Source organism: Rhinichthys klamathensis, unplaced genomic scaffold (assembly GCF_029890125.1).
Source record: "Rhinichthys klamathensis goyatoka isolate OS25496 unplaced genomic scaffold, OSU_Roscu_1.1 h1tg000321l_1, whole genome shotgun sequence".
Taxonomy (NCBI): domain Eukaryota; kingdom Metazoa; phylum Chordata; class Actinopteri; order Cypriniformes; family Leuciscidae; genus Rhinichthys; species Rhinichthys klamathensis.
This window is the reverse complement of record NW_026606837.1, coordinates 36,134-51,292: the sequence shown is the minus strand read 5'-3', so window position 1 is coordinate 51,292 and position 15,159 is coordinate 36,134. Positions and strand designations below refer to the sequence as shown.

Genomic DNA, 15,159 nt, shown 5'->3' with positions numbered 1-15,159 from the left:
TGCGTGTCAGCCAGTTGTGCACATTTATTTGTGATTTGGGTGTGGGAGCTGACAGCTTTTGTCCTCTCTACATACCTGTCATGGCAGCTGATAGATGGGTGGCAACATGTCAGCTCTAATGTAGAGAAATGATCATCTGACTGGATGATGTGCTCTAAAACGACTCCTCACACCGGATGGTCATATGAATTGACAGACTGAAATTGCTCTTTAATTTAATAATGAATTAAAATCAATTAATTATTTTTACATAATCTTTTTAAATGATAGATTGTCAGTTTATTTAGAATTATTACAATTCTTTAAAATTAATATAAAGATAAAATAATATTATATTACTACATGAATGTAGAAATTTGCAGGAAAGATTTTTGAAATGTTTCCTGATTGATTTCGATTATAGAAACTCAGATTCAGTTTATTCAACTACAGATTTAATATTAACTGTATGTGAAACTAAAGACTATCAGATGTACCAATCAGAAACTAATCAAAGCATTCTGTGGTCAAATGTTGTATAGTGTTGCTAAACAAGAGGTCCTGATCACTCTGTTTTACGATGATGTCTAGATTTCTTTTTTTTTATGCCAATTGTGTGTTTTGGCAGATGACCCTCTGCCTCCATATGCCGCCTGGCTGATCAGTGTATTGGAGAGTAACAGACCTCAGCCTCTTCCCATGCCCGTAAATGGAGGCTGTTGGGCCCCACTCGTGGACTACCTGCCCGAGACCATCACCCCACGGGGACCTCTTCACAGGTAATGCCCAAACTTGTAATCTACTCTTTGCTTCCTTTGCAATTTCATGAAGTCAGACTTATTCGAACAGAAGATTTATGAAAGGTCTTATGTTCAAAGTCATTTTGTCCCTTTTGTGTTTGAACTTTTACAACCCTCCTACAAAAATGCCTCACACATACATGACTTGGAAAACATTTACAAAGACACATGGATTCATACAATAAAGTCATCTTTACAGAGTCTCTTTTGTTCATGTCCAGCGGATGAATTTTATTTACGGTACCCAATCCCATAAAACTCACTTGTGTTAATTTGCTCTGGCATTTTACACCAGTTACCCTCAGCTCTGTTTTGTTTACAAGAGAGGAACTGTTGTTCCGTAACCATGACAACAGTGATTCTTACCAGCGTCCTTATGACGTTCAGTGATTTTTTCGGGAGGGAGGAATGGGCGGTCAGGCATGCATAAGAGGGTGGTACATCAACGTGTTTGAGATTTTTATAAACCATCTGTCAAGTTAATCAGATCTGTGCAGACTCACCCTGACATCTGAACAGGAAGATATACATCAAAACTCATGAGTTATTGAAAATATGAGCAGAATTGCATAGCAGAATATCTGCTAAAAACTCCCCTTTGTGTATTCTGCCTGGTTATACACAAGCCAAATGAAGAGATCATCTGTCTATACCAGTCTGCAATTTCATGGATCTTAAATTGTATTTGGTGATTCATGGTCACAGCTCTCCCTGACTCTGTACACCTTCATTTTAGGCCCTTCTACCATCTTTATAGATGCAATAGTGAAGAGAGGGCATGAAATACTGGACAATATTTGTTCACAAAGATTGTGAATTGTAAAAGTAATTAGAAGAATGCAGTCACTGAATATGTACATCTCTTAGCCGAAAGGTCGATTCACACTGCCCCGACAGACGCCGACTGGCGGCAACAGACTCTTTGTTAGGTTTTGTTGGATAAGTGTGTTACCCCTCTCCTTTTTGCCGATTGAACATGTTGAATTGGCGATGGTTGGTCTTGGAATCTGAGAAGTGGCGTACTGTAATCTGGTGACTGTCGGCGTTGATCTGTGTCTGTCGGTGCCGTGTGATTTGGCCTTAAAACTGTTCTTGCTGTATTCTGACAGGTGCAACATAGCTGTGATCTTCATGACGGAGATGGTGGTGGACCACAGCGTGAGAGAAGACTGGGCCCTACACCTGCCGCTGCTTCTTCATGCTCTCTTCCTAGGTAAGCACTCTTTTTATCTCTTTGTCTCTCTTTCTTTTCAATGTTATTAAAATGTAGGGGAACCCCTTATCCAGTGTTTACTCTTTTCTTAGCTGAAAAAAAAAAAAAAAAACTATGAAGGAGTGTGTGTTTGTGTCTGGGTTTCTCGCTGTGAGAACGCACATCTTTTGTCTGGTCTATATAGTTCCTGCATTCTCCACCATAATTCACCCCAGCAGTCTGTCTGAATAACCAGCACAACAATGTGAAAAATGTCTGTAATGGAAAATGAGGAGGAGAAGGAAAGAAAGAGGGGGCTGGCGAAATGCCATCTACTCATGGCTTATCTCTCTTAGACTCTTGATGTCATCAGCACCTCCAGCTAACAACGTGTTTCTCTTTATGTCTTTTGACTAGAGGCACTCCTGTGATATTTTGTTTATCATCCAAAAATATAGAGCACAACAGCGATGGCCCGTATGTGTGTATGTTGTGTTATCCACGTTATGCAACAGTGGGAACACCCTTTGAAAGTCATTTAGTTCATGTTCAGAATGTGTTTCATTCCTTTCCACGTCACTGGCTTCTGTTCTATTCATCTCAAATCAGTTCAGTTCATTTACCTTTGTATCTCTGTCCTCTCAGGTTTGGATCATTACAGGCCGGAGGTGTTTGAGCACAGCAAGAGGTTACTCCTGCATCTCCTCATCGCCCTCTCCTGCAACAACAATTTCCAGGTCATCGCCTCTGTCCTGTTACTAACCAGAGAGATCGGTGACAACAAGACCCTCACTGTTAAATCCAGCTACCAGCCTGAATACCACTACACAGGTACAATCAGTTCTCAACCCAGAGTCCCATGCTTCAAATACAACATGACATAAAAAGACACCACCAAAAGAAATAAACATTCACGAACAGTTTCTTCATAACATTGCACAAAACCAATTCCAATTTCTCGCTAGAAGATTTGTTTCAATTCCCATAAGAAAAAAGTTTCAGAAAAGATCTCAAACTGTGCTCAGATATCAAGATGTCAAAAGTCTGCAGGAGAAAGACAAAGTGGACACTCAAATTAAACAACCTGTGAAATATTCCTGGGTACAGTTATTGTTTCTTTACCCACAATTCTTTGTTTTAAATACAGCAACTGTACAAAAACATTTCACTCCTGCCAACTTGCACAGCAAGATCAATGCACAAAAAACACAAATACCTTGCCTTAAACTCTCCTGACCTTATTTTGTCACTTCACCTGCAGCACAGAGCAGTCACTAGTTATGTTTCCATCCAAAGTTGCGAATTGAATTTCCTTATAAACTGGCGATAAATATCACTAAGAAAAAAACACAATCATAGTTTCCTTATAAACTGGCGATAAATATCACTAAGAAAAATGGAAGTTGATGCAGTAGGAGTAGCCACTATATAGTAATGTTGTTTTTATAATTAATATTTCACTCCTCAGAGCGCGCATACGAAACGCAATAAACGCGATCGCCGATCATGTTAACTTGCTTTCTGAGGCGGATGCCTGCTGTTTGGGAAGGCAGTCATGTAAGACAGTTCTGGGAGGTAATTATACCAAAGATTTTGCGTAGGCATTTCAAAATGACCAAAAAGCATTTCAGATTCTGTGCAATGAGATCGGTCCGCTGGTTGGTCAAGTTATGCCGTCCCATTGCAAAGTCGCATCTTTTTTGATGCGCATCGAGAAATTTATTCGGTAAATCTCTTTCCATCTTAGTTTTTATGTGCATTTTTAGAATGTATGTGCATCTTGTCATTCCCATACAGTGTTTTTTTATGCGATATCCCAAAATTCGCATAAAAACAGGTGGATGGAAACATAGCTAGTGTGAACTACTGAGCATAAGATTCACCTACATTTCCTAAACATCTTGAATTTACAATGAGGAAGTAGGTTACTATTATTAATAAAACCCCAAGGGTTAGGATTTTACTTTCTTTGGCATAGAATTCAAAGTATTTTTGGCAGCTGTTTGTCTTTCCTACTATAGAAGAGACTGAGATGGAGGTAATTAGGCCAGACTCTATGCCAAGTCCCAGTTTGCAGTATGACTGAGGTTTTTCTAGCATTTTATCTTTCATCCTACGTGTCACTGATGTTTTTATTTTCTTGTTTACTTACAAGAAACAAGAATAAACACCAGTGTGAAAAGGCACTGCTGACAATTAACACCTCACATTTTTTTTTTGATATTTTTAAGATAAGTGTGGTTCATATGCTTATCTTACTGACCTGCAGCAAAGACCAAAGGTCTGTAAACCATGATAGGCAAATTAGCTAAGGCTAATTTTAAAACCAGGCCACAGACACAATAATAAGAAATAGGATGACAAAAATGTTTAAGAATTTACAGGTTTGCCCCTGGTTTAACAGGCAATGCTTAAGCCTAGTCCCAGACTAAAATGAATGTTTGAGCTGTTTTAACTGAAAACAAATTGCACTGACTGTTTTTTCTAAGGCATGTTTATAAAAGCTACTTAAATGCCCTAATTGAACTAAGGCCTAATCTTGGCTTAATCTAAGCCCTGTCTGTGAAACTGGGCCTTTTAGTACTATTTATAACCTGCTTGCACTACATCACTAAACCACACTCTCGTCTGAACAGGAGGATTCGACTTCCTGCGAGAGTGGCAAGCGTCACCAGTGGCGGATTCTGGACTAAGCTCATCCTCCACCTCCTCCAGTGTGAGCCTGGGAGGAAGCATTGGGAACCTGCCACAAATTACTGCTGACCTGGAGGAGCTGGACGAGTCCTCCACAGATTCAGATGAGAAAACCAACAAGCTCATTGAATTCCTCACCACCAGGTATGTGGCAATTATAGATGAATAGCAGTTGTTTCGATATATGCGGATGAAAATAGATTAAAATGCAAATCAGTCTTTTTCCCATTAAAAAAGGAGGAGGTAGATGCTGATCTAGAAGGCGTATAAAAATGATAATCAGAATGACGACAAAATGGATGGTGCATCAACGATCAAATATTACCAAGCTCACACATCCCCTGGTGGCCAAAGAACACAATATTTTTTCTTTTAAATTGAATTATTAATTTTTATTTTAAATTATTCTAATTACTTTAATTAGTTTACTAAAATAATTATTTAAAATTTATTTTCATTATTTTACATTTGAAATTCTCACACATGCAATTTGATAAATATGTTATCCACATATTTTTTTTGCGTTTTTTCTTCAGCAAACCTTTTGGGGATTTTCCAGCGTCAGTAAATCAGGCAGTTAGAGAGTAGTAGTTCATGTATTTGTGATTTTGGTGGTGGTGGTGGTACAGTGCATGGAGTACTGTCCTGTCCTTACTCAGGGCTTTTGGACCGCTTTGGTGTCACGAAGACATCACGCCGAAGAACCCCAACTCTAAGAGCGCAGATCAGCTCACCAACTTCCTGCGGCATGTGGTCTCTGTGTTCAAGGAGTCCAAATCAGGTAATTACCAAACATTTTAGTGCATTTATGTTTCCTAATGACAGAATGAAATATCTTATGGATTACATTGGCACAGTGTTTGGTTGATAAGCGTCTTTGTCATGTGTCAGATTTCCACCTAGAGCATCAGCTGAGCGACGTTGCTTTGCAGACGGCCCTCTGCAGCTCCTCCCGCCATTACGCTGGACGCTCGTTCCAGATCTTCCGAGCGCTGAGACAGCCCCTCTCTGCCCACGCCGTGTCCGACCTGCTCTCACGCCTCGTGGAGGTTGTGGGGGAGCACGGGGATGAAGTTCAGGTGCGTATCCATCAACCGAAGTGTTAAATAACATCTATACAATAAATGCATTTGGTCAAATATATCTGTATGCTCTTACTTTTCAATCTCTTTGCTATAGTTTTTAATGTTATTTTGCTTTCCAGGGTTACGTCATGGAGATTTTACTTACTCTGGAGTCTGTTGTGGATAATTTAGCTGAATGTCTGAACAACAGTGAACTTATGGCAGCTTTGACAAGGTTAGAATTTCATGCTGTACTTTATGCTGTCCTACTAATTCAACCTAGTAAAAATATTTTATAACTACACTACCATTCAAAAGTTTGGGATTAGTAAGATTTAAAAAATAAAAATAAGACAAGGATGCATTCAATTGAACATAAGACCTTTAAATTGTCTCAAATAAATGCTGTTCTTTTGAACTTTCTATTAATCAAAGAAACCTGAAAAAATGTGTCATGGTTTCCACAAAAATATTAAGCAGCACAACTGTTTTTAACATTGATGATAATAATAATAATAATAAGAAGAAGAAGAAATGTTTCTTGATCAGCATACTGTATTAGAATGATTTCAGAAGGATCATGTGACTCTTAAACCTGGAGTAATGACTGCTAAAAAATCAGCTTTGTCATCACAGAAATAACATTAAATCACAAAATAACAAATTACATTCTAAAATATATTAAAACAAACAATATATCCAGAGAAAAAAAGTATTAACAAATTAACCATCTATTTGTCTTTACATACCTGCAATGTCTCTTCTACAAACAGAGATTCATCGCCAGACTTCCTGGTGAGCGGGAAGCTCAACCCAAACCGTAAGAGCACAGGGCAGCTGAACCTGCACCAAGAGACTAATGAGCGGAACAGGCACCAGCGCAGTTACTCCGTCCCTAAAAAGTTCGGCGAAAGCGGGGAAAACTCGTCCTCCAACCCTCCTCGCAGTGCCACGTTGGACCGTATCCAAGCCTGTACCCAACAGTGTCTCGCTCGATCGGCCCGCAGCACGTCCTCCAACTCCACCCGTGCCGACATAAGTGTCATCACCGACCCCTCCCACTCCAGTCACCCAGCAAACTTGCTCGCCACCATCTTCTGGGTGGCGGTGTCGCTCATGGAGTCGGACTTTGAATTTGAATACCAGATGTCATTGAGGCTGGTTCACAAACTGCTGGCGCGGGTTCCATTGGATCTGCAGGAGAACAGGGAGAGACTAGAGAAGCTCCAGGGTCAGCTGAGGTGGAGTGGCTTTTCCGGACTGCAACAGCTGCTCCTAAAGGGATTCACTTCTCCAGCTACAAATGATCTTACGCTTCAGTTGTTCTGTCAGCTTACGCCTGTTTCACGAGTGCCAGTGGTGGACACATCGCAGGCTATAGGTGGGTAGTAGAGAGGATACTTGTACTGGCACTTTCTTAAAACTGGTTTATTTATATACTGTCTATACTTAGGTCAGTATACTCACTTTATATACTTAGGTCTAATGTGGCTAAATGACTTGAAAGCAGTGGAAAACGGTGTATTTATAATTGCTTTTTACTCCTTATTCGGTCGGTTTTAGACTTTGTCTGTGTCCAAACAATCAGTGTGTGTGTACATTTTTTAAATGTTAATAATAGGCCATTTGGTACTTTAAGTTGTCATCATTGTAAAATGCTGTTTTCTTAATGGCATGAATCAGAGTGAAGGCACAGACTTAACATGTACAAGCTGACACTACTCTAAAGTATAAAATATTTGCGAAAAATTTTAAACCACTGATCACAATACCAAAATGTCCCTGAAAAGGATCAGTTAGTATATATGAATCCATTCTAAATTCAAAATATTGGATAATATTTTCAAAATATATTATTTATTTTATATATTTTCGAATTCAAAATAATAGTTTTTCCCCGCCCCCTCCTCCCCATACTCAACGCTCACGCGGGTTACCCGATTGAGGACACGCAACAGAAACGAGCGTAATTAACAATGGAAAGCGACAAGCCTTACAGTATAAATTGATCAGTTAATGTATACGTTTGCAATGTTTTTAGTTTGAGTACAACTTGCAATTATCAAAGCCGCTATCAATATTCGGTAGATTCCTGGAACTTCCAGGAGAGCTGGGATGTCTCCAAAGTAGAGTAACTGGCTAACTGGCTGTAGCTTTGTTTTTCAGAGAAACAAGTATTTGAACTGAGCAGGTTTTCTACATCTCCGCATAGTTTTTTTTTTTTTATCCTTAAGTATATTGGTCTACTAGTGTTAAGCCTACCCAAAACAAGATGTGTTGATGCAGTAGGGATGAAGACTAAAACCCAAGCTTACTTTTGTATTAAAATCTTGTGAATGGGGTTAAGACTATTTTGAGTGTTATTGTTGAATATTGATTGTTTGTGATATTTAAAGGTAGGTATTGGGATTTGCAAAACGACCGGTAGATTTTGAAAATACACAACTCAAAAGGTCCTACCTTCTTTCCTCCAACATTGGCCCTGACTCCACCCATTCGAAGAACATGGACGCGCAATCATGCATCTGCAAAACTCAGATGCGCGAGATTGCACTTACTCTCTTTCTCTCTCTCTCTGTACCGGGGCGACTTGCACTTACTGTGACTGGGTCACAAGCTTTGAGTATGCGCATGAAGGGGACACACTCGCGAGGGGGAGGGGGTATGGTACGACCGTTTGATTGACGCACTGACTGTCCAATGATTCTAGGTGGTCTTGGAAATGATTGGCTGGAGTTTTTCGAGTCCTGCCGGTTCCACAGATGATTAAATTGCTTAATTTTCGGCTTGGCAACTCGGTGGCTGGAAATGGGTTAGGAATAGGATTTCAAGTGATTTTGAAAAAATGGTCAACAAAGAAAATCACATACCCCACCTTTAACAAGTTTTCTGATCTTACACATAATTGTATGTTTTATTTTCTGTCTGCTCAGGTTTTCCTTTGAATGTGCTTTGTCTGCTGCCTCACTTGGTGCAACACTTCGGTAGCCCTACGCAGTTTTGTAAAGAAAGTGCTGAGAGGATCGCACAGGTCTGCCCCGCCTCCTTTTCTCTACACACTCCTACTATAAAACACAGCCTTCACTTCATTGATATTTACATCTGAATGCGAAGACAAACTTGACTCATTCTCAACACCTAATCCTGTATTATATCCCAACTCATAACTCTTTTGTTTTCTTGTAACAAGAAAACTATCACGTATTTAAATAAAATCTCAGCTAGTGTGCATATTTCATAGTGTCTTATTTCAGTAGTAGAATAAATTCTGTGTATGTGATAAACAATTGGCCACAAAAAATAAAATATGAATAAAATGACATCATACAAATATAGAAATAATATGAGCTCCCAAATGTTTAAATACATTCAATATGAAGAAAAAAAAGAAACATAAAAATAGGAAATATATGAGCTATGTCAGTAGTCGTCAGTGCATACTAATAGTATTTATTTTTGAAACACAATAACATCTGTATTTGACTGTTTATGGTGTGGTGTGTATTCTAGGTGTGTCTAGAGGAGAAAGACAAGAACACGAAACTATCTCACCTGGCTCATGTAATGACCCTGTATAAGACTCGTTCCTACACTAGAGACCCCTTCTCGTGGGTTAATGTGGTCTGTCGCTACGTGCACGAGGCTTTCTCTGACATCACGCTCAGTCTTGTGACATATATGGCTGAGGTGAGATGTCCTGACAGGCTTAAATATCCTCAAGTATAAGTTACAAAATGGCAGATATGGTGTTCCTTATGCTGTATGAGAAGAACAGTTTTAATACCAGCTGACCTCTCTTCATAGTTGCTGGATAAAGGATTACCCAGCATGCAACAGCCCCTGCTGCAGATCATCTACAGTCTGCTGAGCCACATGGATTTGGTAGGAATTCAGGTCAAACCTTTCAATGTAGAGGTGCTAAAGACCATTGAGAAATTTGTACAGGTGAGTAAATTTTTAAAAATAAATATATAAAAAAATTATTTGAAAGAATTTTGATCTGATTTGTCATACCAATATGTGTGTGTGTCCTCTATAGACGGTTCACTGGAAAGAAGCTCTGAACATTTTGAAGCTGGTCGTTTCCCGCTCAGCCAGCCTGTCGCTGCCGTCCTATACCCATGGCGATCTAGCCCACCTGGAGGTTAGCCGTATGATGTGGGATGGCTCATCTAAAGCCCTGCCAGGAAAGACACTGGAATTCAATTTTGACATATCCGAGGTACTTTACATCGTGTACACAATATATCTTGTCGTTCAGTTGTTGAAATGCATGTTTTTTTTGTTTTTTTGTTTGCTGAAGGCACAAAAAACATTTATGCTTTACAAAATATCAGTTTTCAATGCAATTACACGCAACAGGTTCTCTGACTCATTCACCTCTTCAGGCGTGGCCATGTTGTTGTTTTTGAGCATACATTTGTTATCAGATCCTTTTCCTTTTGTTTTTTGGTACATTTTGGGCTAAAGGGAAGTCACTCGAGTTCTCAGCTCGCTTTCAGATGGAGAAATGGGGATAATAGTCAACGGAAGTTTGGAGAGATGTGTTTTGACTGCATTTGTGATTAATAACCTCTCAGATTAATGTGTTGGTGGATGTAATGAGGGTTTCTGAGGGTTTCTTCTGAAACCTAATGAACAGGGAGTGGTCTTTTAGGGCAACTTCAGGGAAAGTGACTGCTTTTTATGTGAATTTTGACACTAAAAAGGGTCAAATACCGTAAAGCTTAAACAATCTTGGGTTGTCCAATAATAATGTTAAATTTCATAGTCAGTTTCTGGTTATATTCATTCGCATTTAATATGACATCTGATCTAAAACAAGGAAGTCTATAATACCTGGAGATGGTAATGCAAACTATCTGTTTGCATTCCCATTCATGATTCCAGTTCCATTCAGGAACCACCAGAAGTACTGCTTTCTCCAGTTATAACAAAGACCTCCTTAGAGCCAACTTTGTGTATGATTTCCCTCTTGTGGCTTCATGTGCAACTACAGGAAACCCTCTCAGTTCCTAGAATTGAGTTTTTGCCTCTTATCCACCCTGATGGAAGCAGTGATATCCTGTCCAGATGGAGTGGGTCCACACTGATAAGGAGTCCAGCAATTAGGCTGTTTTTCCACACATGCTTGTTTATCTACAGGAAGGCTGTGACTCATGGGTAGTGTGAGTCTATGAGTGTCCGTGCTCAGGACCTGTTGTTGTGCTGGTGTGCTTATGTTTTTGTAGGGGGTTACATATCTATGTTCAACCTTCATTGTAATATATGTTTGTTTAATGACATATGTATTTTATGCATGTGTTTGTGTCCAGACACCGGTTATTGGCCGCAGATATGATGACCTGCAGGGATCTGGAGGAAGAGATGGGAAAGCCCGCGTGATCGCAGTGACCCGTAGCACGTCCTCTACCTCTTCAGGGTCCAACTCAAACACCGTCCTGGTGCCAGTCAGCTGGAAACGGCCACAATCATCACAGGTGACTAACATTTCATGCTGTTCATGTGTGTCATGGTATGAAGGAGGGGAACTTTTATTTCTTTGGGATGTTCTGAACATTGTCTTTTAATGTTTACTGTGATACTATGAAAATCTTGATGACTCTATCAGTCTGCTTTTTCAGTTGGTAATTTCCTTTTGTTTCTCAGAAGCGAACGAGAGAGAAGCTGGTGAACGTTCTGTCTCTCTGCGGACAGGAAGTTGGCCTCACCAAGAACCCGTCTGTAAGTCCTCACTGTCACTGTCATTCCTGGGAAGACACTGTATGTAGACAACCATACTTTTTTATTATTATGAGGAAAGACACTTATTACTTTGGTCTTATAGAATGCAGGAATAATAGATTACATCTATGTTTATTTCATATTAATTAAAGCTCTAATTATCGTGCATCTACTGCTATAACAAATGAAGTATAAGACTTATAAGGCATCTTAGTAATAGGACCATTGCATATTCTACGCTGACTCCACTGTCATGTTTATTTGCCTCAGGTGATCTTCTCATCCTGTGGTGATCTGGACCTCATGGAGCATCAGCCCAGTCAGGTGTCCTCTGAGGATGGGACCCGGGAGGACACCCTGGATGATACCACCTCAGAGCAGCAGTTCAGAGTCTTCAGAGACTTTGACTTCCTGGACGTAGAGCTGGAAGATGGAGAGGTCAGTAGAAAACCTGGTATCATTGATTTATGGTATTAATGTATTATTATTTACATTCAAATATGTTTGATTTAAAAATATATGCACTACAATTGAAAAGTTTTGGGGTCTGAAAGTTTTTTTTTTTTACTTTGATTTGCATTAAATTGAATTAAAGTGTCAATAAAGACATTTATATAACATTAAAAAATATTTCTATTTCTATTTCAAATAAATGCTGTTCTTTTGAATTTTGTATTCATCAAGAATCCTGACAAAAATTGCTTCACGGTTATATATTACCGGTAAGCAGAACAAACTGTTTTCATCTGTGATATTAATAAGAAATATTTCAGCACCAAATCAGCATATTAGAATGATTTCTGAAGGATCATGTGACACAGAAGACTGGAGTAATGATGCTGACAATTCAGCTTTGCCATCACAGGAATAAATAACATTTTAAAATATATTGAAACGGAAAACTTTTTTTTATTATTGTAATATTAAAAATATTTCACAATATTACTATTTTACTGTGAGCAGAAGAGACTTATGTCAAAAACGTTTTAAAAATCTTACCGACCTCAAACGTTTGAACGGTGTAGTGTGTATATATTTTAGTTATATAGATATAGACATAATAAATGACTTAAGACCTCAAAAGATGTTGATTTCAGAGCTACAATTCCCGTCCCTACTATCAAAAACCCAGTTCCTTTCAACTTTCTTTCCTTATTTCTTCAGTTATTTCTTTCATGTTCTCTCTGGATAATGAGTTAACTCTTTTGCTCTGATAAGAGACTGCCTGACTAATGTGCCCATTGCTTTTCCTCTGGACATTCTCACTGTGTAGCTAACACTTTCTCTCTTTCTCTCCTGTGCTGCCATAGGAGCTGCAGGTAAGAACAGCTGTGTTAGCATGTGACATAGAGAATGGCAGAGATCTTGTTTCCATACCTGCTCAGAATCACTTTGAGAATTATGTGTGCCAGTCATGTAGACTCTCATCTATCAGGCTGCTGTTGCTAAAGAGATTAGATAAATATTTTTTTTTATGTGTTCAATTCATGGATGTCATATTACATACTATAGAAATGCATGTTAAAAGCATCTCATTTCAATATATTTTTTGTTTTGTTTCATTCATATTAAATCATTCCTCACTACTTGTTTTTGTTTTGTTAGAAAACTATTAAAATTCAGATTGTTTCAAATGCTTATTGGAGAAACCTGCTGGTCTAAAATCCTTAAAATCAGGATTTTGTGTTTTGTTTCCCCTGGACTACAAAGAAGATTACTAGTATTTATTTTTTTCATTTTCATTTCAGTCAGAAACCTTATTTCAGATATTGTTTCATATTTCAGATATTGTTCTTTTGTATTTACTGTATGTTTGCACGTGTTCTTCATTTTTGCATGATTGATTAGAAGTGTGTTGTGTCTACTTCCTGGGTCCTAAGAGGGCCAGAGTGGTGCACACACCCAACATCAGCTCATGCTAGAAAGAATAGCTGCTGAATCAGTGCTGTGTGTATGTTTTAATAGGGCGAGAGTATGGATAACTTTAACTGGGGAGTGCGCAGACGCTCTCTGGACAGCACAGACCTGACTGAGCTCCTGGAGGAGAGCCAGCACTCTGACATCACCCCCTGCATCGGCCTACACGACCCCCAGCAAGACTCTGATGACTCCTCTGAGGAAGAGTCCAATTCCACCAGCCAAAGCCTCTCCCACTCTCAACTAGTATGTGCTATCTATCTATATATTGTTCTATCTATCTATATATATATATATATATATATATCCTTCTATCTATCTATCGATCTATTCTATAGATATATAATAGATATGATATGATAGACAGACAGCACATCTGTCTGTCTGTCTGTCTGTCTATCATACTACCTATTGTTTGTCTTATTGTTTGTTTGTTTTAGCCTAATGGTATTTTTCTAAAGCTGGGCATTTTCTGATTTCAGACCATGAACCTCTCCCCCTCAGAGGACACCAATCATACAGACTCTCTGTCCACTTCCTATGACACCACATCAGCTGACCCAAATTCCCTTAATGCTGCAACACCTTGCTTGGGAACATCGCTACCAGATGACCACATCATGCCGCGTGTATGTTTACAATTACATTTAGCCCATTAAAGCTTCTTCAACGTGCCCAAATAGCACCAAACCTCGAAGCTAGACATCTGCTTCAACATGCTGTTTGAAACTATTGCTGGCATGTTTGTGAAACTTAATTACTGACCAATTTAGATTTACTAAGAAGAACATAAACTTTCAATAATGATCTTCTCACATCTTCACAGGTTTTACCAGAAGACGAGGAGTCAAATGTCCAAGAGGACGACCTGCCATTCGGTGTGAATGAGCTGCCAATGAGGTTTGACTGCGGCTCTAGCACAAATCTGGACCTTCCTGCAGAACAAAACCGAGCTGGAATCAACCAGAACCCAAACTCCCTGCCCAGGTTAATACTGATACACTTCACTTCAGTTTTAAAGCATTAGACTACTGCTAACTGGAATGGTTATTTAAGGGTAACATCCTTTCTTCGGGTTTTCGTAGCTACCATTTTGGGGAGGACCGAGATGATCTGGATGAGCTGGGCTTTCCTCCTCCACCCTCCCCATTTTTCTCTGCTATCTTGGCAGCATTTCAGCCCACAGTGTGTGACGATGCCGAAGAAGCCTGGCGGAGTCACATTAACCAGCTGTTGTGTGATACAGATGGGTCTTGCGCCGTCTACACCTTCCACATTTTCTCTGGAATGTTTCAGGTAACGTCACCCTTATACGCACACAAAGCAGTCCTGTTTGAATATTTCTATTGATAATTGCTAAATCAGTGTTTCCCACATGATTTTGTAAGACATTGGGTGGACCTCTGTCCTTATTTCGTGGTTCATGATATAGTGTCTCAGTTCACATTATATTCACACTGGTGTTATACTGTAGGAAGCCAAACTATTAGGATATAGTAATAATAATAATGCCTTTATATTATCATTATTGTCATACCAACAAAAGTAATATATTACTATTGTAATACAACTGCACTGTAAAATAAATGTAAATTAGAAGTAATTTTTCGCAATAAGTATATTAATTTACTTAACTGTTGAAAAAGTACAATACTTTTGTCTTCATTTTTCACTTGCAAGAGTTAAACCCTCAAGCTTTTATTTTGGCGGAAAACACAATCGTACAGACCTTTTATGTTATCATGAGAAGAGTGTACAAATATTTTCAGTTTATTATGAAACTGAGGCG

The 15,159-nt window shown here is 39.0% G+C and overlaps 1 protein-coding gene across 12 annotated transcripts in view; it reads left to right on the top strand.

Moving 5' to 3' along the window:
• The window catches only part of fryb (furry homolog b (Drosophila)), a 67,143-nt gene that overhangs the window by 47,370 nt on the left and 4,614 nt on the right, over positions 1 to 15,159 (top strand). For 8 of the 12 annotated variants that reach the window (XM_056271575.1, XM_056271572.1, XM_056271567.1 and 5 more), the window contains exons 37-55: positions 608 to 758; positions 1,889 to 1,992; positions 2,617 to 2,802; positions 4,608 to 4,809; positions 5,295 to 5,446; positions 5,557 to 5,744; positions 5,870 to 5,964; positions 6,503 to 7,110; positions 8,663 to 8,760; positions 9,240 to 9,416; positions 9,534 to 9,674; positions 9,769 to 9,951; positions 11,045 to 11,209; positions 11,379 to 11,453; positions 11,724 to 11,891; positions 13,419 to 13,616; positions 13,853 to 13,999; positions 14,197 to 14,357; positions 14,456 to 14,666. In XM_056271575.1, coding sequence (XP_056127550.1) covers positions 608 to 758; positions 1,889 to 1,992; positions 2,617 to 2,802; positions 4,608 to 4,809; positions 5,295 to 5,446; positions 5,557 to 5,744; positions 5,870 to 5,964; positions 6,503 to 7,110; positions 8,663 to 8,760; positions 9,240 to 9,416; positions 9,534 to 9,674; positions 9,769 to 9,951; positions 11,045 to 11,209; positions 11,379 to 11,453; positions 11,724 to 11,891; positions 13,419 to 13,616; positions 13,853 to 13,999; positions 14,197 to 14,357; positions 14,456 to 14,666 — 3,410 coding nt within the window. The remainder of the gene's footprint in view (positions 1 to 607; positions 759 to 1,888; positions 1,993 to 2,616; positions 2,803 to 4,607; positions 4,810 to 5,294; positions 5,447 to 5,556; positions 5,745 to 5,869; positions 5,965 to 6,502; positions 7,111 to 8,662; positions 8,761 to 9,239; positions 9,417 to 9,533; positions 9,675 to 9,768; positions 9,952 to 11,044; positions 11,210 to 11,378; positions 11,454 to 11,723; positions 11,892 to 13,418; positions 13,617 to 13,852; positions 14,000 to 14,196; positions 14,358 to 14,455; positions 14,667 to 15,159) is intronic. The other 4 variants (XM_056271576.1, XM_056271569.1, XM_056271577.1 and 1 more) reach the window with 1 other exon arrangement.